We start from the raw sequence: 25,294 nt of genomic DNA on the forward strand, positions 1-25,294 counted from the left end.
CCACAGAACAATAAATACAGCAGAAGTGGTTAGTTAGTGTCGTACGCGTTCCAACAGTGGGCCTCATTAGGCCTACTTGAGCCTAGTCCGCCATTTTCGCTTTGTACGGTATGGTTGAGTCAATTCTCAAAAACGTAGAAAAATGCCTTATTGTGCTGATTTGGAGTCCAAAAATATTATCCGTGGTGGTATTTCTTATCATTGGTAAGTCTTAATTTATTAATAAATTTTCCATTTTCTGTTTATCGAACTGATTTTTTCTACTTTATCAAACGAAAGTAAACATTATCCCAGTGCAATATGGTGGAAATTTATCTTTTGGGGAACTAAGTAAACATCTCCAGTTTTCCACGAACAAAAGTTTTGCGAAAAAATTCTTCATGATTGTTTTGTTACTTTTAAACTTAATCGATCGAAATAAAGTACATTACGCAATGTGTGCGCTAAAGAAGACATCTGTTGTCTAGAAGATACTACTTTATATTCGTTAGTCGTTCGTCGTAGTCTAGCTACTGGCCGCAAGATGGCAGCAGGTTAACAAAGGTATTGAATTTTCAACGATATAACGAGTACTGGTAGAGCTTGTGAAAGAATTCATCCAGGGTAGTACTGCCACCTTACCAATTTCTGCCGCCAAGCAGTAATGTCAGCATTACTGTGTTCCGGTTTTGAAGGGTAAAGTTGCTTGTGAAATTACAGGCGTATGGGACTTGTCCCATGGACACTGCAACTGTTATGGACAGGCGTGTAGCTTACCATCAGACGCACGCCTTGTTCGTCCCGTCACTTAATATTATAAAAAAAATAAAAAATACATTAGAAAGTAGGACCAATCTTTATCAAGATTTCATAGAGTTTATCATTTTGTTTGTGTGCGTTCTGGCGACAGCGGTTCTAATAGTAATCGAGACTTAAAGCACTTCCATTGTTTTTATTCTTCCGTGGTGATAGCCCTACGCTCCTAGCGAAAACTTGTCTTATATAAACCATAGTTTTAAGTACGATTTGACCTTGAAAACAAGAAATATTTTAACGTATTACGAATCACAACTCCCAGGAGCTCATAAAACTTAGGGATATTCCTTCAGTATTCTTCGGCCATGATAAGGGCTACCAAAGCTGTCCAGCCGTTGAACGGACGACATCCAGATCCCTTCCCGTCCTCGCCCGAGTATTGTTCCCACAAATATCCTGTACGTTTGTATTCGTTGAGGACGTTGCCTGAAAAGAAAAGGTAATTGTAATAAAAATACCAAACAACCACATCAATTACGTAGCTGCGAGGTGCTGTTACGCCACGCTGCACATGGGATAATTTCTTTTTTTTGTGACGATATGGGAGACGCGGTGTGGGCGACACCATACCGCAGTACAGCTGTCTCTGAAGTTGCAAAATCACAGAGGCAGACGGATCTGTGCGACGAGGACGGCTTCACAAAGGCGGAGAAGAGGAGGAGAAACACCCTACACCCTGAAGATCGAGCGGTTGGAGTCCCGCCAAGAAGGAAGAGTTTTGGCGAAGGGTGTCATGTATCAGCGATTCCGTTAACTGACACCAGATTGCGCCACACGTCGCCGACAAGGCAATTCGTGTAGACTAGTTAGTAATAGAGTTTTATTATATTGTATGTATTTTAGTCCTTAAGGTATATATTATATGGGTCATGTGTCCTGAAACAAATAAATAAATAAAATAAAAAAATATATAAAATAGGAATCCAGCAAGATTTAGTGCGACTTAAAATTATGACTTAGTAACAGTAAAAACACTCAATTTTGCTAATTTGAAACTTAATTGATCGAAATAAAATTCATTGTGCAAAGAAGACATCTGTTGTCGTGAAGATACTACTTTCTATTCGTTCAGATGTTAGTCGTCAGTCGTAGTCCAGTCTAGTGGCCGCAAGATGGCAGCACGTTAACAAAATTATTGAAATTTCCTTTTTTGAAGTAACCTTACCTATTTCTGCCGCCAAGCCGTAATGTCAACATTACAGGCAGTAGAAATTACAGGCACACGGGGCTTGCCAACTTATATCTCAGGGTGACGGATGCAGTAGCAGTGTTTCTCAGATCTTTGCAATTTAAAGCTCTGAGTGGCACTGCAACTGTTATGGACAGGCATGTAGCTTATCATGAGACGCATTGCTACTTCGTCACGTCACTTGATGTTGTAAGGTTTGTTTTCCTTCCTGTAAATTTCAAATTAGAACGGCACCTTTAGAAAAGGGTTTTACTTACTAACGACATTGGAGCTCAGTTTTGCATGAAGATCTCTCGCTCTTGCGGCATGCGGCCCGTCCATACTCGAATAGTGCTTCAAAGCAGAGAGAGCGAGATAGTTAATGTTCAACCATATCTGTCCTCTCCAATACGGAGGGTCGTGTTCAGTGTTTCTCTTCATGTATAGAGGCGACGATTTCGAAAGCGACCTGCAGCAATAATCGTTGTTTATGATCTCCTGGTACTTGGGATAGATTTATGATTATTACTGAAGGATATAAATATATAATTCCACTGTTGGGTATACAGAGTGAGGAGTTTCAAATAAGTATACACTAGAGTTGCAACGAATACTCGGTTACTATTCGGTATTCGGCTCATTCGGCCTATTTTATGCTATTCGGCCGAATACCGAATATTACATCACTATTCGGCCAAATACCTAAAAACGGGAGGCAGAAATAAGAAAATGCAGTAAATTATCACAAATAGTAACTTCTATGAGACCAAAAAAAGGTACCAAATCAAATTAACATTAATAATAATAATAATAATATATTACATTACCTACTTATTATGTAATTTTGTCACGAAATCATGACTAAATCTTACAGCGCTAACAACATCAACCCGGTACTTATTATTTGCAAAAATGAAAATAAAATTAAGTTTTTGAAAGTTAATCAAACTGAAGTGAAATAAACAATACTTTCTTCATTAAAATGTCATAAATTTGAATTATAAACTTGAAAATTAAATATCCTTTTTTGTTTCTTTTTACTAAATCATGAATCACTACCAGTTTAATTTAATTTAACTTATATATATGTATGTATAGCTATCTTTGCTATAATGACAATTTTCGTAAGGTCATTAATCAGGCCGAATAGTTTGGCCGAATATTCAATAACAAAGGTCGAACACTTTTTCTAAGTGTTATCGTAGTGCTGTAGCGCAAATGTGAGAAATTTATTTCTTCACTCTAACATAAAAAGTCGTTAAAAACAAAAAACGAAGATCTGCAACAAGCACATACAACAATTTCTTAGGTACGCCGGTTCGTTCCGTGGCTTAGTTGGCTTAGGGTCTGCCACGGTTTGCTAGAAGTCGTCGGTTGGAATCCGGCCGGATCGATAGATTTTTTTCTGTCACATAACTGTTTTAAAGCATTGGGTATGTATATGTATACAGGCCCTTTTGGGGTAAGTGTCTGGACTGTTTGTTAATGCGTAGTAAGAGTGTTTTATACTGTTGTACCTGTTTTTATATTGTTTTTTTTTTGTTACAGCCTGTTTCCCTTTCCTCTCCTCTTGTTTATTTATTTTATTTATTAAAGTTTATTGACCACAAGACATAATGGTACAAAAGGCGGACTTAATGCTAAAAGAATTCTCTACCAGTCAACCTTTAAGAAAAACGAAATTCACGAAAGCGGCAAATTATTGTATTAATAAATTATATATTACATATTATTATTTAAATTATATTAATAATTATAGGTGAAGGAGTCAGATATGAAGGCAGAATCAAACGCGCGACTTTCACGAGAGCGATATACAACGCGAGATGCTGCCATTCTCGTATAGAGATCTCGCGTCATATGTCGCTCTCGCGTAAGTCGCGGCCTATCGCGCTACCCATACATTTATGGTTTTTTACAATACTGTATGTACTTGATAATGCTGTTGAAATGTGTGGTAAATAAAAAAAAAATTGTTTACCTTTTCTTCTGACTGTACAATAAATTTATGTGGACCGGAGTAGTCTATTTTATTTCCGTGATACTGGCACGACGGCACAGCACAAGCCAGTAAGGTATTTTTTTATTTTCTTACCTAAGTCCAAACGGTGACCACAATAAATCAGGTTTGTCGAGTTTGTCTAAAATCATGCCCAGCCTGTCGCTTTCAGGCTTAAGCACTTTTAGCAACATCGGAAATAGAGAGACGTAGCCTGAAAAGACGAAATTAAAGAAATTAAAAAACAGCGTCTGCTTATTAAACTACAAATCGTCGTTTTACTTTCTCAAAATCTTAAAGCACAAAATTACTGAAATGCAAAAAAATTTGCATAAATATAATTATTTGCATAATAAAGGTTTGGATATACAAAGAACAATGGCAAATACATAGTTAAAATAGCTCGTTAGCGTCTTCGAGTGTCTTAATTACAAGTTTGAATAAAATAAATTCATTAGGATTTTTAAATTATAATACCGGCCTATATAAGTCTGGAAATAAAATCATATTTAAAAGAAATGACTAATTAGTATGTAACTGGACTGATATCTTCAACTGTCAGTCTCTTAATTTTTTATAGTTGAGCGACATCTAGCAGCCAAAAAAGGAATTTCAGTACCTACATACGGATATGGTCCACATTTAGTTCACGTAATACTGATTCGACCGATTTGTAATAAGCTAATAAAAAATTAACTACTTCATTACAAAAAATAAAATCGATAATTTCTTCTCCAAAATGCCACGCGAGAAAGTTTTTTTGTTCTGGCTTAACTCCATGCCTTTTGACCATATCAGACATAAAAAAAAAATCCCTGATTTTTCGTCACATCACAAACCCACAGCACCATTCGGCTTGTCTCTGTTTAAGGCTTCTGTAGTTTATTTTGATATAATAATACACCGAATTAGACATGGGGAATAGCGTTACATTTCTATCGCCGTGACTGTCGATCCGGTTCCAAAAAAATCACGGTGATAAATCACTGTGATTTTGTCACGACCGTTACTTCCGTGACCTTGTCACGCCTATAACTTACATCACGATATACGGTTTTAGCCAGCGGCTTCTTTCTAATACTTATAACCGTTTTTTATAGAATGATTTAAGTTTTTACTCCCTTTGTATTAAGTTTCGATTCCATTTAGAAAGTTGATTTTGTATTTAATGTAATTTTGTTTGTTACTTATTTAATGTGAATCTTTGGATTGCTAAAAATAGCAATAAAGTGTAATGTAATTATATTTCTAGTAGAATACACAACGTAGATTATACATAAATTTAAAATATCAATTCTTCCCATAATAAAACATTCACCTATACAAAAATATTTTACTTTGTTCATAAATAGGTTTACAATAACTGCCGCATATTTTTTTCATCCGCCCTTTCTAGTAGTAATAAGCACCTACGACACTTGTGAGTGAGCAAAGAAAGTCATCCTATTTCATTCACTCCCATTGCCGAAATGGCCCGATTTGAAGAGAACTACGAGTGGCGCGCTCAGTCACCACGGAACGGAGATCGCGCATTGTATCAAATACGTATGTTGTGATGTGAATGACGGGAATAGCTATTGGAACGGAGGAACTGTGACTTTGGAACGTCGTTCCTTCGGAACGAGGCACGGTGATACTGTTTGACGGCGGATTATCGTGATTTTTTCATCGTGACGTCATTTATCACCCACCTCTACACCGAATATATTTTATTCAATTACGTAACACATAACCTTCAAAACTTCAAGCTGGAATTCTTTGATTCCTGACTTCTCAGAATAGTAAACCCAAAACAAAATGTGTTTAGGAATTTCTACTCTATATTTTCACATATTTTTTCATAAACAGACGCATACAAATTACGTCACTAAAAATTTATATGGGAGTTTTCCATTGTCCTTTGCAGGCAGATTTAACACACACTGGCTTTTGACTATTCTGAAAGTAATGCATCCTAATTAACGTCTGTATGGCGTAGAGTCCTGGACCGTAACTCAAAACATGAGCAACCGTTTTTCTAAGCGGCCTTTGAAATGTGGGTCTAGAGAAGAATTTTACAAATATCGTGGTCGGATAGAGTGTCCAATGAAAGAGTATTGCAGATGGTTAATAAGAAATTAGATATCTTGAGTACTGTCAAAAAACGCAAACTACAATACTTTGGTCGTAAACACGACCTATGCCGACTAATTATGCAAGATACAGGGAAAGCGACCACCTGGAAGAAGGCGTACTTCGTGGCTTAAGAATCTCCGGACATGGTTCCGCCATTTTCGCTTTGCATGGTATCGCTGTGTCATTCTATCATGCAAATTCTCTAAAATCGTCGATAAATGCCTTTTTGTGCTGTTTCACAGTGCAAAAATGATACTCGCACAAATTTATTACCCGTGGTAGTATATCGTATCATCGGAAAAGTTAAAATTTCAATTTTATGTTTATCGAAATAATGTTTTTGTTACAAGAAACTAAAGTAAAGCCTTCAATATGGTCGCTTCGTTTTTGGAGAATTCGTCGTTGTTCAGCAATTTATCGCTAGATGGCAGTAAATTGATTGAAATTTCAATATAACATCAGAACGTCGTAACTTGCAAGAATAGGTATTGATTGTATTTGAACTTTCAACAATAAGAACAACAGGGTAAAGTTTAAAATATATTAACAATCGTAAATTTGTTATTCCTTTTTAAATTTGAAACTACGATCAATCAATATTGAAATTTTGTATTGTTTCAAATTAAGTTTTTGCTCCGTTCGACAAAGGAGGCAGTTTTGTATCGATGCAGTCGCGCGTTCGCATCGCTACAAAATGTCGCCATGTGTGTAAACGTGTGTTTGCATATTTGTCTGTACGTCAAATATTTTTCCAAGTTGATCAAATACTTAGGGTCGTATTCCAGAACTCTACTCAATGCTCAAGTCAGGATTTGAGCAGACTTGAGTATGATTTCAAGCACTGGAAATACGACCCTAATAATGGCAAGGACTTGAGTATGATTTTCAGTGCTCACTGCAAAACTCAAGTCCTGACTTGAGCATTGAGTAGAGCTCTGGAATACGACCCCTATTAACGAATACAAGTAGCCATGTCAAGTGCCGTCATAAAATGTAAGAACATTTATAATATAATATATATAAGGAAAATATAAGGAGTAATAACATTGACTTACAAATAAATTGAAAAATTACATATTTAAATACCGATGAAATGTGATTCCGTTTATTTTGTAATTAAATGTTTTGCAGTTTTTCCCACGCCACCGAATCGAACAGCCCGCCATTGTTAGAGATATTATTACCTTTATTACAATAAATACAGAATATTTTTGGAATATACGGAGGTGTACACACAGGTCAGTTGTTGTGCTGTACTATTTCAGCTTTCTAATTTGTGATTTCAGCGCAAACGAGAGCTGATATTTAACAGTGATATAAGGCTAATTTGCCTGATGAGTTGCCAGGGATGGATGGCTCTTATTTCGTTTCTATTTCTGTTAATATACTCGATGAGTGCCATTAAGAAGGTGAGATGTGGGATGTTTGTGTGATTATTTGTCACAATTACACAAAAAATATATGAATTATAATAAAACCATAATGATATTTGATCACTGACTTACAATTATATGGACGTCAGGTCCGCGCTAAAAAGTGTCCGAACTTATAGGGGGTTAAAATCGTATACAGAGCGTCATTCACGCTTTAGTCTTCGTTTGTTCGACTGACAGCGAAGCAAGCAAAATTAGACAGTACTGCGATGACAGGACAATTTAAATTCAACGTTTTAGCTTTTTCATATTCCTTTACATGTCACTACGTTTAAATAGGTTGACTTGGGACATTTTTTTCGTGGTTTTTGTATTAGGCCCGTCGTCCATGTATTTGTAAGTCAATGTATTTGATAGAAAAAAAAGAAAGAACTTACCAAAGGCAGAAGTGACCAACTTCGGTTGCGGTGGCGCCTGGACGCTTCGTCCCACACGAGGTTGTTCGTTTGGGTTTTTTGGCATTTGTCGCACGAGACGGACAGCGTCCGTGTGAAGACCTGTCACAATATTATAAACGTTACGTTATTACACATTAAAATGAGGCCTCTGAACCGGAGTCTAAAATTTTTGTTATTACAAATATTTGCCCGGAAACATGAATAAGGGTAGTTCAACATTCTTTTCAAATACGTGTATATCCCGAATAGCATAAACTAATAATATTTATTCCTCCACAAAAATACGTACATATAGTTCTTAGTAATTTAAGATACATGCAATAACTTATTTTTGGGAGCTGGTGCTTGTTAAAGGCTTAACGCCTGTACTACAAGTCACCAGGCTCTCACCCTTGGAAATGACACATGACAATCTTAAGGTATTACTAAGATTAATTGTTTATAAAGGAAAAACATTTAAATAGTGAAAAAATACATTTGACATTATTGAACTATATACACCTAAAAGATCAAACTTAAATTAAAATTAAATTTAAAAACTTTTTTGCACGTAAAAGATATTTGACTATGAGTGCGTGTTGTATTATGTGTGTGTTTGTGTATGTGTGTGTGTGCGTAGTTACGGATATATGTATATATACATATAGAGATCCTACTCTACCCAAAGCTCCAAAAATAAATAAATAAATAGGTCCTTGAGTCATGCAATCGGATGAAGCAAAGCTTCAGTTTTATCGTAATTCAATTCTTGCAGCCAGTTTGCCAACTTCTTTTTACATTCGAACTTATTTAGTTGAAAGATGTTTAGTTCACGGTGGAGTGCATTGTACAGAAAACATCCCAGGAAACAGAACTATTGTCAATTTATTTTTTTTATGTTACTAAGTGACGGTACGAACAAGTCGTGCATCTGGTAACAGTTGCAGTGCCACTCGGAGCTTTAAATCGCAAAAGATCTGAGGGGCACTGCTTCTGCGCCCGACACTTTGAGACATAAGTTGACAAGTCCCATGTGCCTGTAATTTCACTAGCACCTTCTTTACCCTTCAAAACCCAAATGCAGTAATGCCCACATTACAGAAATAGGTAAGGTGGCAGTACTTCCAAGGACGAACTGTTTCACAAGCTCTACTGGCTCTTTAGAACTACCCATGCTCTGCTGTGCGACGTATGGTTAATACGGTACAGTATATTATTTTGTTGAAAAGTCTTTTTCCCAAAACATCCACAAGAATTCATTGAGAAATCACCTCGATTATATAAGTAAATTCATAAATAAAGTATAAAAACTTACCATAGTCGGCATAAGTCAACGTATGAGGAGACCAATGCAATTCGTTGAGTAGCTCCTCGTCTCCGAGCTGGTCTCTCGTTGCTGCGAATCTGCAAATACAAAGTAAAATCTGTCTGTTTTCAAGTCGAAGTGTTGCCCACTCGCGAGCAGCTAGTGATTCCAGTCGATAAACATTCTATCGACTATCGGACTGAATGTTGGTCACGCTTATGTAATAAATAGTTTACTTGTTTCATTTAAATCATCCTCGACCCATTCATCCAATTACTGAGCACAAATTAATTTGAATTGTCAATTTTTGTAAGTTCATACATACATACACTGTATTCACAATTATGTTTATGAAAAATACAAAGAGGATATATTTTAAAGATACCCATTTTAATTCAATATAAATAATCAAGTCCGGCTATTCTTATTAAAATGTACATGAATAAAAATTGATCTAGAATCTAGATACTAGTAGGCCAACTGCCTCCGTGGCCGAACGGTTACCATGCCGGACTGCCACGCAGAGGTCCCAGGTTCGATTCCCGGGCCGAGAGAAATAGTTGTATGGCCTACAATTATATCTCTCGTGAGTTTGGATGTAATTTGTAGTTGTCTATGTGTGTGTCCATGGCACCCGCGACACAGGGTTTCCCTAGTGCGGGGCTATGTTGAGTGTGTGCGTTATTTATTTATTTATTATTATTAACTGTCAAAATAAGAATAAAGAAGGCAATAACGCAATTTAGTAATCATTAGAACGTCGTAACATTCACAATGCAGTAATTTTTGGCAATATTTTATCTTCTTTCGCAATCTATCGTCAAAACTATCGACAACAACTACATAACTATTTAAAGTTTTATATAAACTGGCAACCCTACAAATGTGACTTTAGTCTCTTTTTTTTTTAATTAACTAAGGCTCTGGCAAAGCCATCAGCCTAAACATGAAGTTTAATTATGTTTCTGTAAATATGGCCGCGACAAAGAGGATAGGCAATTTGAGGCGACGCGCTTGGATTGACTCGGGATTCCTTAAAACGGGCCGATACGGATATTTTAGTTCGAGATTCTTATAATTTCGCGTTTTAATCTTCGATTAAGGCACAATAGCACTATCCTATTCCACTTTAAACTAGATTTCACAAAATAATTGAAAGTCAAAATAAAAACGACACTTTTCCCTCCAAAAGGTCCAGAGCGAATCTCCTTTAGTCTCTTCAAAAAAGACAGACTATAGTTATAATCAGAGGTTGACAAGTTACATGATGCGAAGTATAGCTTCTTCTTTTACACAAACTCTTACTTCATTGTCACAGTGATGACGTGAGTCGAAACATAAAAGGGAGACTTTGGAGACCAGTTTGGCGAAAACTCTATATATAAACTCTATATCTCTAGATGTTGAAGTACTAGGAAAATAAACCAAAACGTTACTTACTTGTCGGAGTCACGTCCCAATGCGTTAGCTATAATGGTCATAGCGTCGGCTGCAGCGTACATCCAGCATCTAAGATCGACGTGGCGCTCTATATCCGTGGGGTGAGATGCTCTAGAAGGAAGTTTTTTTATGATATCAAGTGTAATTTTCTCGAACACGCTCGGAAATGTCTGCATTACTTTCAAAAAACGGACACGGGAAGTTTGTCATTTATGGGACGTGCGACTTCTTCCCGGCCAAGGCCTGTAAAGGAAGTATGAAAATCCATTACTGTCCGCTGATCTAAACTTTTATAGTACAATATAGCAGAGGCCGGCAAGAGTCACGCATACCTCGTTGCCGCCGAGGTTTATAAAGTGCTTTGCTCAAAAATAGCGAGGAAATAATAAAATAAGAGTAAACAGAAGAAGACGCATAACGGAAAAAGTAAAAAAAATATCTTAGGACAATTGCTAAAAGATAAACGTTATTGTTTTTCCAGTCACATTAATAATAGTATGATGATTTGGTTGAATGTGTATCCATTACTGTATTTTCGTTATCGCTTTTCTTCCTAGAACTCGTTTTCACGACGAAAATCCAAAACAGATGAAATAGTATATTTTTTATCGAGGGACTACAATGCAGCAATATGTATATACCCTAGGTGGTTAGACACCCGATCTTTAGCGATGGTGTCTAACCGAGGATGTCTCGAGGTGAAAACTTTACTTTTCACTTCGATTGCGAGAAAAAAACAATTCAATCGTTTTCGCTCTAGAACAAAATTACGAACTAAATTTTGAAATTTTCGCGGCATTGACTTACAATTATATGGACGTCGGGTCCGCGCTAAAAAGTGTCCGAACTTATAGGGCGTTAAAATCGTATACAGAGCGTCATTCACGCTTTAGTCTTCGTTTGTTCGACTGACAGCGAAGCAAGCAAAATTAGACAGTACTGCGATGACATTACAATTTAAATTCAACGTTTTAGCCTTTTCATATTCCTTTACATGTCACTACGTTTAAATAGGTTGACTTGGCACATTTTTTTCGTGGTTTGTGTATTAGACCCGTCGTCCATTTATTTGTAAGTCAATGTTTCGCGGTTTGTTTTTTTCCAACCAGACCCAGATACAATAAACGCACTAACGTGGGAAAATAATATGGCGCCACCGTCTACGCTGAAAAGGTACAGAACTAAAACCGAGCGCACTACTGGCTGTTTGAGTTTGTTCACTCGAAGTAAATTAAAAAAATAGGTACTTTTTACTCCCTAGGGATTAAAAATGGACTTTACTCCCGCTACTTAAGTCTATATTGACGTACTTTTAGAGTATGAGAAGTGAAAAAATAATAAATGAATACCAAATCATTTACTTTATTTTACCGGCCGCATATTTAAAAAAAAATGCGGTACAGATATTTTTCATTCTCGCATTACTAACACTTGGCAATTGACTGTATGAATTTTTCTTTAGCCTGTTTACATAGTTCATTGTTATAATTAAGATAAAAAATATATAAGATTTAAAAGTTCAGAGCAGCGGACAGTAATAGAGGTCAGGAGTAGGCCTTTGCCCAGCAGTGGGATACATCAGGCTAATTGTAAATTGTAATTGCAGACCTTAGGCGGCAAGAAGTCGCACAGTCTATAAATAATAACCAGCATAAAGGTAAACTGTTTTGTTAGAATAAATTACTTATCTGTGAAAGCGCTACTATTTCTTAATAATAACTTCAAATTCGATTTTAATATTAACTGTTCATCGTTGGTAATTTCCATCGAGTATATAACCAGAAATAGAGACGAAATAAGGGCCATATATTCCTGGTAACACATTAGCGATACAGGTCTTATAAATATCAACTCCCGTTTGCACTGACATATAGAGAGGCCAACGACTGACCTGTGTGTATGTCTCCGTATATTCCAAAAAATATTATGCATTTATTGTACTAAAGATAATATCTCTAACAATGACGTACTGTTCTATTCGGTGGTGTGGGAAAAACAGCAAAACATCTAATTACAAAACAAACGGAATCACATTTCATCGGTAATTAAATATTAAATATGTAATTTTACAATTTTAGTCCATTATAGCAAAGCTCAAGTCAAACTGTTAAATTGAAATAATTGACGACACCCGTCAATTGTTTCGAATTCGGGCTGGCCAATCTGAGCGCAGTTGTCACAGTAATGATTTGGCAGAATAGTTTTCAAACAAATTAAATGACATTTCCTCTCTATTTCTGGTTATATACTCGATGGTAATTTCTTATTTAGCGTCCTTATTACACAATGTACTATTATGGGTTCTTTTTTTGAAAGTAATGCAAACATTTCCGAGTATGATTGAGAAAATTAGTTTGAGTGTAGTTAGAGTCTACAGATGGGACCTACGCAACACAATTTTTTGTATATAGAAAAAAGTACCAGGCTATCATAAAAATGAAGTATCTCACCTTGGATAGTCGTCAATGCCTGAAGTTAAAGTTTTAGGGTTCAGTTGTAATCCGTCGTCTTCTCTACCACGCCATCTGTACGACGTGGGTTCTTCGCCTTTCTGCGTGTTCTGGAACCACTGGTACCACGCCTGTAAGTGAAGAATGACAATGAAAGTTTTCAAAAGTTTCTCAAAAGTCATTCATCCCCTAGTTTGGAATATGTTGTTCAAATTTAAATGGCCACCACTGTGTGCGTGACCACTCTTTCCAACAAAAAAGAATCATCAATATCGGTTCACAAGAATTATCGCGTAACATAAATGCAAAAAAACAGTCGAACTAAGAACCTCCTCCCTTTTTGAAGTCGGTTAAAAAAAGTTGACAAGCGTGGTGAGAGGCTTGTAGGTGACTCGGAATTAGTAGAGGCGTAGCTGCAAAGCCTTGAACACTTAAAGTTACCTGCTTGTCGGTATTCTACAGGATATATCAAGGAGACCTTCCCCTTTCCATCGTCGGAGGACCAGATGGCTGGGTATTCACCCCTATGTTGTGGACATTTCAAGGATTTAACAAAACGTACTATGGAGTGGAATTCCCTGCCTAAGTATATGGTATAAAATAGATTTGTTACAAAGTAATTTTTTTATTCCCCTGTTTTGTCCTATTTTTATAATTATTAAAAAAATCACCCCTATGTAGTTGTTACAAGGTTGAAAGTTAAAGATAACCTACCTGTAACCTCGGGAACATGCGATCGAGCATAGCTCTATACGGCGAATGTGGTTCAAACATTTTCGGTCGGATCTTGACGAATCTGGCCAACTGTATGAGGAGCATCGGCGGGTTTGCAGCCGCGTTACTTTGCACTACGAACTCTTTTGGAACTCGGGCTAGAGCTTCTGGTCCTGGAACGTAAAATTGGATGTCAGAACCACAGAACGTGCTAGTGTTGTAAAAAACTCGAGACTCTAGGAATCTTAGGACTACCCTTTAATTCACAAGACTCGTGTCTGTATCTGCCTTTATGAGTATAAAGACAGATACTGCTCGATGTATTACGAGCATATAGAGTTTTCGAATAGACTCGACTTCGACATTAGTGGTCGAGTCTAACGACTCGCGCTGGAGTCTGTTCATGTAACAAGTCGAACGCGAGTCTAGTAAATACTTACTGAGCGGTGTTATGGTTTGTTAAACTGTAGTATAATTAATTTGGTACAATTAAGTATTACTATCTTCTTCTTTTTTAAATCACTGTGTTGTTTTTGTTTTATATTTAATTCGTGGGCAATAGCAGTCGTACAGTAACATTTAACTCTGCTTGTCGTACTCGTGACTTTATAAGAGTAGAAGTCGCCTGTGTTGGCAACACAAAGTTATCATAAATTGTAATGTTAAAATATGGCATCGAGTATATAACCAGAAATACAGACGAAATAAGGGCCATATGTTCCTGGTAACACATTAGCGATACAGCTCTTATAAATATCAACTCTCGTTTGCACTGAAATATAGATAGGCCAACTACTGACCTGTGTGTACGTCTCCGTATATTCCAAAAAATATTCTGTATTTATTGTAATATAGATAATATCTCTAACAATGACGTGCTGTTCTATTCGGTGGTGTAGGAAAAACAACAAAACATCTAATTACAAAACAAACGGAATCACATTTCATCGGTAATTAAATATGTAATTTTGCAATTTTCGTCCATTATAGCAAAGATCAAGTTAATGGTCGTTTTGAAGTGAAACAGTTGACGACACCCGTCAATTGTTTCGAATTCGGGCTGGCCAATCGGAGCGCAAGTGTCACAGTAATCATATGGCAGAATAGTTTTCAAACAAATGAAATGACATTTCGCCTCTATTTCTGGTTATATACTCGATGAAATATGGTAACCCGGTCACTCTTTCTACACCTTGTACCGTACAATGTGTGCTCCGTACATTATTAAAATATTTAAATCAGTACAAAACATCTTTAAATTCAACATCAAACTACAGTCCACGCTCCAAACAGCTTCGTCAACAGCAGTCGAGTTTTGGAACTTTTAGACTCGAGTCCATGCTTCGATGACTCGCGCTCGACTAGACTCGGTCTCGTAGTGCAAATATGATCCTCGAACTTGTAATATTACTCAAGGTGGTGTTTTCATATCATCATATCATCGTTATAGTACTTTACTGAAGAGGCCGGGAAGTAAGGGATTGCTGGACGAGTGAGTTATATATAATACGAGTCAAGCAAATCCCGTTCCGTGCTCCGTATTTGTTTCAGGTTGCTCTAATTTTAGGGATGAACACTTGAACAGTGAATGCAGGAGTATAGAGATCACGAATATCACCACAAAGAACATAGAAAATCACAATATATTTTTGTAATATTATACTTTTAATATTAATTAATTTCGTTTTTTACTTTTGCTGTTATACATCTTCCTCTCTTTAATCTTTTATAATTTCCTCACATTGTTTGAGAAAAGCACTATACAAGCCACGGCGGGAACGGGGATTGCTTGACTCGTATTAATATAAGGCCTAGCTGGCGCTCGTCCTTGTAACTCATACTCGTCTAGCAATCCCTTAATTTCCGACCTCTGCAATAATGCACTATTTTATTTAATTTTAATAAATGTTCAATGTTCTGTTTATCGTAATAATTTTTTTGTTATAAGAAGAGAAAGTAAACCTTATACCGCTGCAATATGGACCGGAACGCAGTAATGCTCACCTTACTGCTTGGCGGCAGAAATAGGTGACGTGGCAGTACTAGGCACCAGAGACACATGACTTACCAAGAATCTGCTCCCGCGGAATCCATCCTTCGACATTTATAAGATCAAGCCAATGAGCAGCGATGTCCATTTGTATATCCTGGTTCCATCTGCCAATGAGAAGACCGTGGAAGCCCTCATCCCAAAGGAAGCCACGCGGGAAGAACGACCTGGAAACGTCAATTGCCATGGTTTAAAATCGGTTAAAAAAAATTCATTAAAGCAAAAGTACCAGGGCACCATAACCACTGAACACTTACCTGCTCGGTACCGCGGTATACAACGGTGCGCGCCAATAAGGCACGGATTCCTTTATGTACTGGCTTTGAACTCTACTCGCGCCATAGAAGTAACCGATACCGCCTATCATGTTAGACATTCCTGCTTTGGCTATATTGATGTCTTCTTCTGAATACCTGGTATAAGAAAAATGAGTATAAGTACTAAGGTAACCCCTTTCCAACAAAAAAAGAATCACTGAAATCGGTTCGCAAATATCGAAGTAATTACAACAAACACGTGAAAAAAAGCAGTCGAATTAAAACCTCCTCCGTTTTTGAAAACGGTTAATAACGGGGCTGGTAGCTGTAAAGGTATCTAACTGGGTGACGAAATACTTAGATTTCATAGATGGCGCTACGGCTAAAGTCGATGAAAAACCAAATACAAGCATATAGAAAAATTCGTGAGGTCCGCTGGTTCGTTAGTTGGTATAGTGTCTGGCACGGTATGCTAGAAGCCGTCGGTTCGAAGGATTTTTTTCTGAATGGAGTTTTAGTGGAGTAAATTCACATAAAACAATTGAAAATCAATTTAAAAAAAAAAACGGTTAATAACCCAACGTTACTTTGTGTCTGTAAATAAATATTTAAACAACATTACACATGTTGCTCTGATCCCAAAGTAAGTAACTATAGTCCATGTCACATAGCATGGATACGGTGACGTTTGAGATTTGACGTTTCTAAAGGCCCATTTAGATGGAGAGTTTACCGCAGGCTTTGCGCATAGTGGAGAAAAATCGTAAGCAAGTATCGCAGCAATAATCGCCATGACATTATCGTATCATAATATTTACATTCAGGCAAGAACTAAATGTGCACCTGGATATTTGAAATGTAAATTTAAATATTTGGGTGCATCCCATAATCGCAATCTTCGCTCAGACAGCAAATTGACTGTTTTAATTCCTTCTCACCATACTGGTTTTCTTTCTAATTCATTTACTCTTTGGGCGATACGACTCTGGAACTCTAGAAATTAGTTGAAAATAGTATGCATGCAACGTAAATATTGAACTGTTACGGCACCCATCCTATGTGAAATGGACTATAAAGCACTTGTATCATGGAAATCGGAAACAACAATGGTATCACAAACACCTTGACCCGAGACAATACACAAAATTCATTTTCTACATTGACTTGGCCAGGGATCAAACCTGGGACCTCAGAGATGACGTTACCGTGAAAACCAGTGTGCAAGCCACTGCACCACACTGGTCGCCAAATGAAGACCATAAATTGGAAAAATAGTAATTTGTGTATTCTCACCCTTTCTGTCCCAAATGGAATTTCTCTTCAAACTCCTTGTCGAAAGACCTCTTCTTCTCTTCTAATACCCTGGTATACTCGTCCCCTTTCAAAGGTGGCGTGGGTAAGTCTTCTGTAGTGTACACGAGATCCAGAATGAAAGGAGGTTGTATTAACATTTGTATAGGTAAGAAATTCACGTCTTTATCCTGAAAAAAATAACACGTGAATAAATATTTATTTCTTGAAAGGTGTATAGCGTCCTAAAAATACAAAAAAATTAAACAGCCTGTATGTTCCAATGGCACATTTTTATTTGTTAATCATACCTTTTCAGGAAAGTAACGTTGCGCCCGTTAATTCAAATCCATCTTCCATCTTTATTTTATAAGAATCCCACCAATATATTTTATTGTTGCCATTTTTTTTACTGATTATGCCTAAATTTGAATCTGATAGTTATTGCAAGTAGCAATAAGTATTTCAAATCAAATAACCGATTATTCAGCTTTTGCTAACAAAGGGGTACCAGCACTCACCTCATCATTGAGTTCGTCATCCTCCCCCAAAACGGGCAGTTGCCCGAAATCACGATGCTTTTCTACTCTCAGCAGAGAATACAACTTCTCTTTCAGGAGATGGACTCCTGGTGCATGAGCTTCTGATGAAGATTTATGAAGAATTTTACCTGAAATTCCACAACTATAATAAACCATTTTGTATTTTCGTTGCGGGCTCTTTACAGATCTCAAGATCGCATCTGATTCAGATGGTATTTATTGGTCATAAACCAGTTAGCTCTAATGTTACGGACTGTCTTGATTAGCCGGGGTAGCCCGCGGCGCATTGATAAGGCCGGTACGGTGTGGGAGACACCGTATCGATACAATAGTAGGAATCTTACTGAATTCCAATAAGACAATTAATACTTCGGTGATATTAAGCAATATTCGATCTGATAAGTGTATCCAGAATAGAACACTTATGTGTACAGTGTACTATGCTGAGATGCCGGTTATTTTGACCCACAACGGCGATGAACGTGTTTAAAAAAACCAAAAGAAAGATCTGAAACATAGCATATATTTATAATAGCAAGTGACACGACATTCTTACCCAGATAAGTGACGAGATTGAGTTTAAAATGCTGCAACTGCGGAGTGTGACCCATAATGGCGCCCCGTTGGAGCCAGAGGCGTGAGTGGGGCGACGCGGGACCCAAGGTCTCGTCTAGCGCCCCGTACCAGATCAAAGATAAGGGGGCGGTTGTGCCCTGTAGGAAAAATAAAGAAATTTACAGATGGCATATTCTTCTCAAACGTGTGCTATTTATCCATATCCTCTTTTTCATACTCGTCATAGCTCCCTGTATCGCGGGTGCCGTGGACACACACATAGACAACCACAAATTACACAGAATCACGAGATAAATAAATGTAGGCCATACAAATACTTATCCCCCTCTGAGTGGCAATGTTATGGACAGACGTGTCGCTTATGACCACAACTTGTCCGTCGCTTGGGTTGATAAAAAAAGAAGTACAAAATATTTTGAAAATGCAAACATTTTAGGAATGTTCAATTAATTTACAATTATGATAATGGTTAAAACGGTAAACTGTCATTGGCAAGATACCAGGTTTTTCAATATACTAATTATAACTACAGGTATACTTTTTGATTTGTTAGTTTGCAATAAATGGTATAGATGGCATTCAATTGAATTTATTACTTTGAATTTATTCCCGGAACTAAGTAAGGTTTTAGCACTTATTTTACTTTAAAATATTAAAAGTACAAACTCTTTGCGACTTTATTATAAGTTTTTGTATATATATTCAACGCCTGAACAAGAGGAATAAACTTGACAAAAATGTAATAGCTGCCATCTATTGATTGTTTCAAGTATTATTAACATCGCATCGCGGGTTTGCTTGGTACCATCTATTGATCAGCGTCAAAAATCAAAATAAACGTCATAATTTGAAAAAAAAAAAGATATTCGTCACAGCATTCTCGTGCAATGTTGAAATAGCCTTTGTCAAATGCAGATGGTATGTTGGTTTTTTTAAAAGCATTGCGAATTGGCTCGTTGGTTAGTAGCAGTAAGCTCTGTGTGAAAGAGTTCGTCCAGGATAGTACTGCCACCTTACCTATTTCTGCCGCCAAGCTGTAATGGCAGCATTATTGTGTTCCGGTTTTGAAGGATAAGGGTGGTGGTGAAATTACAGGCACATGAGACTTGTCAACTTATGTCTCAGGGTGACGGGCGCAGTGGCAGTGCCCCTCAAATCTTTGCGATTTAAAGTTCTGAGTGGCAATGCAAATGTTATGGACAGGCGTGTAACCATCAGGCTCACGACTTGTCCGTGCCGTCACTTGATAATATATAAAAAAACACACTATCGTGTTAAGCCTATGAAATCTTGATAATGATTGGTCGTACTTTCAAGATGTAACAAATTCTGGACTTTTAATATATTTTAAACTTTATCCAGTTGGCATATCGTTGAAAGTGCAATACCTATTAAGAGTTACGACGTTTCGATTTTTTAATTTAATGTGCCGCTATCTAGCGGTCAATAGCTGAAAGACGACGACCGATTAACGCCTACGAGTGGTGTGGAAAATGTGGGTTGTTTACCGAATTCTGTAAAGAAAAAGTCGATCATATTGAAGCAGTATAAAGTTTGCTTTCGTTTCTTAAAGCCATGCTATGTTATGTTTCTTTACAGTTACACCTTGTCTTATTACTATGCCATAACGCGGTTTTAACTATACTTAATGTCTAGAGATATATTAAAAGTACCAGGATATAAGAATACATACCTTAGCAGTAACATTGACACGGACAGTCCAATGACCCCCATGTTCACCTCCTGGTGTCTTCACGAACGAAGTGACAATAGTGTGAGGGGGATCCTCGATTTTCTGTTCTCCAAATGTAACACCGTCGTGTCGGAGCCATCCGTACGAGGGCAGATTGTCGTTCTGGTCGCACCAATGTCTGTGACAGTGATATTTTTACAATAAATATATTATGTATAATAATAATTGTTCGTAAATTTAGCTGATGTTTTTAACCGACTTTCAAAAAAGTGGAGTTTCTCAATTCAACTTTTATCTTTTTTCGTGTGTATGTTACGCGATACTCCGATTTCTGTGAACCGATTTTGACAATTCCTTTTTGGTTCGAAAAAGGGTACCTCAGTATTGGTCCCATTTAAATTTGAAGAAAATATTTCACCTCTAAGGGTGCAATAAAATTTGGCAAATAGATGAAATTCCAGGAACTTTTGAGGTCGGTTTTTTTTTGGACATAAAAAAGTTATAATACATATACTTTATGCCTTTTTCCCTTCTGGGTAGGCAGAGACAACAGTCTTCCGCTTGCTACGGTCCTGACACACATCTTTCGCCTCATCAACACTCATCAATGCTTTCATACACGCTCGTCGGTTAAGGATGCTCTTGACCTGCCCCTTCTTTAGGATAGCCTCAATTTGGTCATAGTAAGTTTGCCATAGTCAGCCCATACAACTCACTAGCTCGCGCTCGCCTTATAAATCTGTTTCGTCAATCTTCTTTCATTCATTATCTCTACATGTCAGCACTATCTAAGCAAGAAAGTTATAATTATCTTGAAATTACTGGTTATTATAACTCCAAGCACAAGTCCGGTCGTGTATGGACTACTGCTGCCACTTGTGGGATGGCTCTGCTAAATACCAACTGGCCACCTTGGGTTTAATAGACAAGCGTGTCGAGAGGCTTATAGGTGACTCGAAATTAATAGAGGCGAAGCTGTAGAGCCTTGAACACCGCCGTAAAGTTGCCTGCTTATCGGTATTCTACGGGATATATCACGGAGAGTGTGCGATGGAATTGCATAATTTGATTCCGCCTTCCCCTTTCCATCATAGGGGGACTAGACGTGGGATGGGATTCCACCCCTATGTCGTGGATATTCCCAGGATTCCCACCAAGCGTTTCGCTTCCACATTTACATGGCGAGCGGCTAGAGAGTGGAATTCCCTGCCTGCGGACTTGTTCCTCGAACACTATAACTTGGATCTTTTCAAGGTGAGAGTGAATAGGCATTATTTAGATGTGCATGCTACATCGTCGACCTCACCATCACTTTCCATCAGGTGAGATGGAGTGTGCGCTTATTTTTTATACATAAAAAAAATCTATAAAATACTCCACTGAGATTATAATGCTAAAATCTAGTTGCAATGGCATTTGAATTCCAACAGAATGACAGTGATGGCATTCATTCATTCAATCACTATTTATCGATGTTGCTCCGATCGATGATTCAACCACCGAGTATGCCCTGAGGATACTGGATCCCAGCAGGCTGACTTTAATTCAAGTCGGAATCAAACCGATCGAGTCGCCCATCCGAGTCTCGAAATCAGATGGGTTTCCGAGCGAGAAGATGAACCTGATTCCTACTATATCTTTCTAATTTGTGAGTTAAATCAACTAATGTTCCGATTTCAAATGTCAAAAGTTTCCGATTGATTGATTGATCGAACGAGAATTATGGGCCTCGACTCAGAAGAGACGCAGTTTCCGATTGGGTGAGGCAATCAAAATCTAGCTGCTGATCTGCTAAATTGAAACCATCTCAGTTGTATGTATAGGATTTTGTACACACGCCAGAATAGTCAAGCTACACATTGACGTATCTTGTTCTGTTGCACTGTAGGGGATTGTTGAATAAAAATCTGTAGTCTGATGTGTTGTTGTCCGTACATTTGGTATTCTGCTAAAAGCAAAGAGTACTGGCTTGTCAGTGCTAGTAGTTGTAGTTACTATTCAACGTCCATTGCAATGTTTTGGTGTTCCGCTCTTCAATGGCAATAATGTTTAGTTATATATGTTTAATTTGAAGACTAAATTGCTGTTTAAACGAGATTATGTTTAGTAATTTCCATGGTAGCTTTAGTAACGCAGCATCGATATCGTTAGGTAGTTGTATTATGAATATGCCAACACTTACTTATTCCACTGAGACTCAACTACCATTGCAACTAGATTTTAATAGAATAAAGATGATTTAACTACGACTTCTGAGCCTGGCTCTTAAAAAGTGTAGTAGTGTTAGTTAGGTAATAACTTTAAATGGAGCATTATGTTTGTCCCGGAACAAGTGTTGTATGACTATAAGAGAGCAATGAGGTGTAAAACAACTTACCGGATACCCTTACTAGAGCCAACTTGGTACCACATTAGACCGAATAAAGGTGACCGAGGATCTCGACTCTTCATCCCCATGTAAACTCCTGGGCGGTAGGTACCCCAATAACGTTCCGGGACTTGTAAGCCACTCTCCTGGACCACCTGAACAAAATAATTAAAAACAAATAATAATAGAAACAAACAGTACAAATGAGTTTATATTGAATTGTGTTCTTTAAAATCCACTCTCTGACATTGAAACACACAAGAACACACACACGCACGCAGGCACACACGCACACAAGCACGCAAACACGAGCCTGCCCGACAAACCCGTCCGAAAGCCTAGATATCATGTGGGCCCTCAGGCCATTTAGGTTATTGGAAACAAATGTCTTTTTCGCGGTGCCTTACAGCTCCGTCACCAATGTGGAGATTTGGTACTGGACTTAAGAGTTGATGGCTTAGCGGTGGCAACCGCTAGTTGTGCAATGCACAGTGGGAAGTGAGCGTGCTTACAGCTCCAGTACCTATCTGGAAAATAGGGAGGGTACTGTACGTGCACCCGGGACGACTCATTCGAGGCCCTAGCCTCTCGAAGAACCGTATGAAGTCAAGTGACAGAGGTCTGTGACAACCCTGTACACTGGCAGATCTGGGGTCAGAACCTGAACTTTAAAAGTTTCCTGTGCGCGCACAGGTCATAGTGCCCTTCTCGTATACCCCAAGGGTTGGTAGGAAAGGTCACTATGGTCAAAACTAATGCAGAATGATATGGGGCTGATCTCAGGCAGATCCAAACAGTATATGTAAACAAACTTTATTTTTCATATTAATTGGTTCAACCAATCAAAAGTCGCAACGTGCCGGCAACATATTTACATAGTAACACATGTTTTCTTAACTTGGTCAATTTTTTTCATAATTTCATGCTTAATTCGAGTTATAAGTAGGAGTTTGGACATTCATAACTTTCTAATTAGTGTAAAATACAATTTCTTATACAAAAATCTACGTAAAAACATCAAGAAAAGATAGAAACATGTCGTTACGTGTGCTTACCTTTTCGTCATCGAATGGAGTATTTACCCTAGTTTCCAGGTATCCCAGGATACCTACATAGACAGCTATGCCTAGGAAGATAAAACCTAACATAGTTTTCCATTTAGAAACTAGCTTAAAAGTCTTCATCGATGTCGATACCTCACTACTTGCCGAACTACTACTCGACTCATTGTTATTTCCAAGTTTATGTTGCAAAGTAACAGTTTTTCTTTGCTTAACCATTTTAAACACAATCCAGGCACATTTATCTACATATGTTGAAAACTGACGTGTTAATTTAGAGGAAAAAACTAATTTTCGATGTTTTTCATTCGTCGACAAACTACACTGCGAAACGTCAATAAATACTGTAGGTACAGTGGACAACGCGCTGCGTTTTACACTTTGGCCTATTGATTTTTGTTGTCATACGATAGAGTTTAATGAAATCGTAAACGTAAAACAAGACAAGACATGCCGCAGTCTGTACAACATATTATGACATTTTTACGGCAGTGTTGCCAAAGTTATTAAATTGAAAATTATATTTCGTCGACTTTGAAAACCTTGTAAGTCTGTTTTTTGGCCACTATCTCTTTTTTGTTCTTTAAGCGCAATATCCAACAATCAAAGTATAAAGTATAATTTCTAGACAACAGGTGTTATTAAAATGATTACACTTTAATATTGTTATAAAATAAAGGCACAGTCATAGATTGACGAAAGGATTGACATAGGTATTATAAAATTATTTCTGAAGTTAGCCGACGATTTATCACATTGAAAGTTACATTTGAGCTGGAAAAGTTACATTTCCTTTTCTTTAATAAAAACAAAGTATTGCTTCTACTACATACGCGTTAAGATCACTTTGTCAAGCATAATGTTGTTTCGTTAAAAACATTACTCAAGAAACAAAAATCAAACTACGAAGTAAGTATGCTCAAGAAAAATCTAGCTTTGACTAGTGACTAGTAGATTTAATTTTGTTTGCGCCATGATTAAGTTGCTTTATTGCCTAATATATGTGCGTTTGTAAATTATTTAGGAGTTTAGTTCTCAAAAGTTAAAGTTACGTCATGTTACGCGAGAGCATTAAAAGTTACGAAAAATATAAAAAATGTAACCATTTGGCAACACTAACTTAGGACCGAGTAGTCGTTTGAAAATTTTCGTTCAAAAACCACATTAATCTCAACTTTATTATACTCAAAGAACTTTTTTAATTTTAATAATATGATTATAATATGTTTAATATGTGAAAATTATAATATGATTATATTATAAAATATAAGTATAATTATAAATATAATAAAAATGTTCATTTACTTTAACTGAGGCCTAGTTTACAATTCAGAGTTAGAAACTCCTTATAAGTAAATATATACTCGTGCTAGGAGTCCCGCTCCCCCCGAAGGGGTTCCCGCCTTGTCGTGGCGGGGGGGCTCTAGTAGCCGTGGTCGATTTCATCCCACGGTGAAGCTAAAAGTAACCCACGGGGCCGGCCGATGGTGCTAGGCTGGCCCGAGGAGGAGGGCGTTCCGCGCGGGGCTCGTGTGGCCAGCGGGACCGCGCGGATGCGCGAGGAGGAGGGTCGCGGGGGGAGAGACGTGTCGGTGTGTCGTTGCCGCTCGTCCTGTCCTCCGCGACCCTAGCGGGGCTGCACCGCTTTCAATGATGCAGT

At 37.6% G+C, this 25,294-nt stretch overlaps 1 protein-coding gene across 1 annotated transcript; it reads right to left on the reverse strand.

The window, feature by feature from the left end:
* Nucleotides 1–830: 830 nt before the first annotated feature.
* Nucleotides 831–23,868, reverse strand: LOC113229194 (mannosyl-oligosaccharide glucosidase). Its single transcript, XM_026462713.1, has 16 exons — nt 23,629–23,868; nt 22,583–22,728; nt 20,206–20,383; nt 18,493–18,649; nt 17,916–18,064; nt 17,398–17,585; nt 16,105–16,260; nt 15,866–16,014; nt 13,798–13,970; nt 13,084–13,214; nt 10,634–10,744; nt 9,203–9,291; nt 7,888–8,007; nt 4,059–4,176; nt 2,242–2,432; nt 831–1,221 (listed from the first exon to the last, which is right to left on the reverse strand). The coding sequence occupies exons 1-16, from the start codon at nt 23,851–23,853 to the stop codon at nt 1,085–1,087; spliced, it is 2,418 nt and encodes an 805-aa protein (XP_026318498.1). The 5' UTR covers nt 23,854–23,868; the 3' UTR covers nt 831–1,084.
* Nucleotides 23,869–25,294: the final 1,426 nt, after the last annotated feature.

This window comes from Hyposmocoma kahamanoa, unplaced genomic scaffold (genome assembly GCF_003589595.1).
Source record: "Hyposmocoma kahamanoa isolate Upper Pololo Valley unplaced genomic scaffold, ASM358959v1 289, whole genome shotgun sequence".
Classification (NCBI taxonomy): Eukaryota; Metazoa; Arthropoda; class Insecta; order Lepidoptera; family Cosmopterigidae; genus Hyposmocoma; species Hyposmocoma kahamanoa.

What these genes read in the sequence shown, in the direction of transcription:
- LOC113229194 (XM_026462713.1), bottom strand. Translation starts at nt 23,853, where the DNA reads ATGGTTAAGCAAAGAAAAACTGTTACTTTGCAACATAAACTTGGAAAT. An exon ending in CTCCATTCGATGACGAAAAG is followed by an intron (nt 22,729 to 23,628) that starts GTAAGCACACGT and finishes TATTTTGTTCAG; the next exon opens with GTGGTCCAGGAGAGTGGCTT. An exon ending in TCCGCGGGAGCAGATTCTTG is followed by an intron (nt 13,971 to 15,865) that starts GTAAGTCATGTG and finishes TTTACGTTCCAG; the next exon opens with GACCAGAAGCTCTAGCCCGA.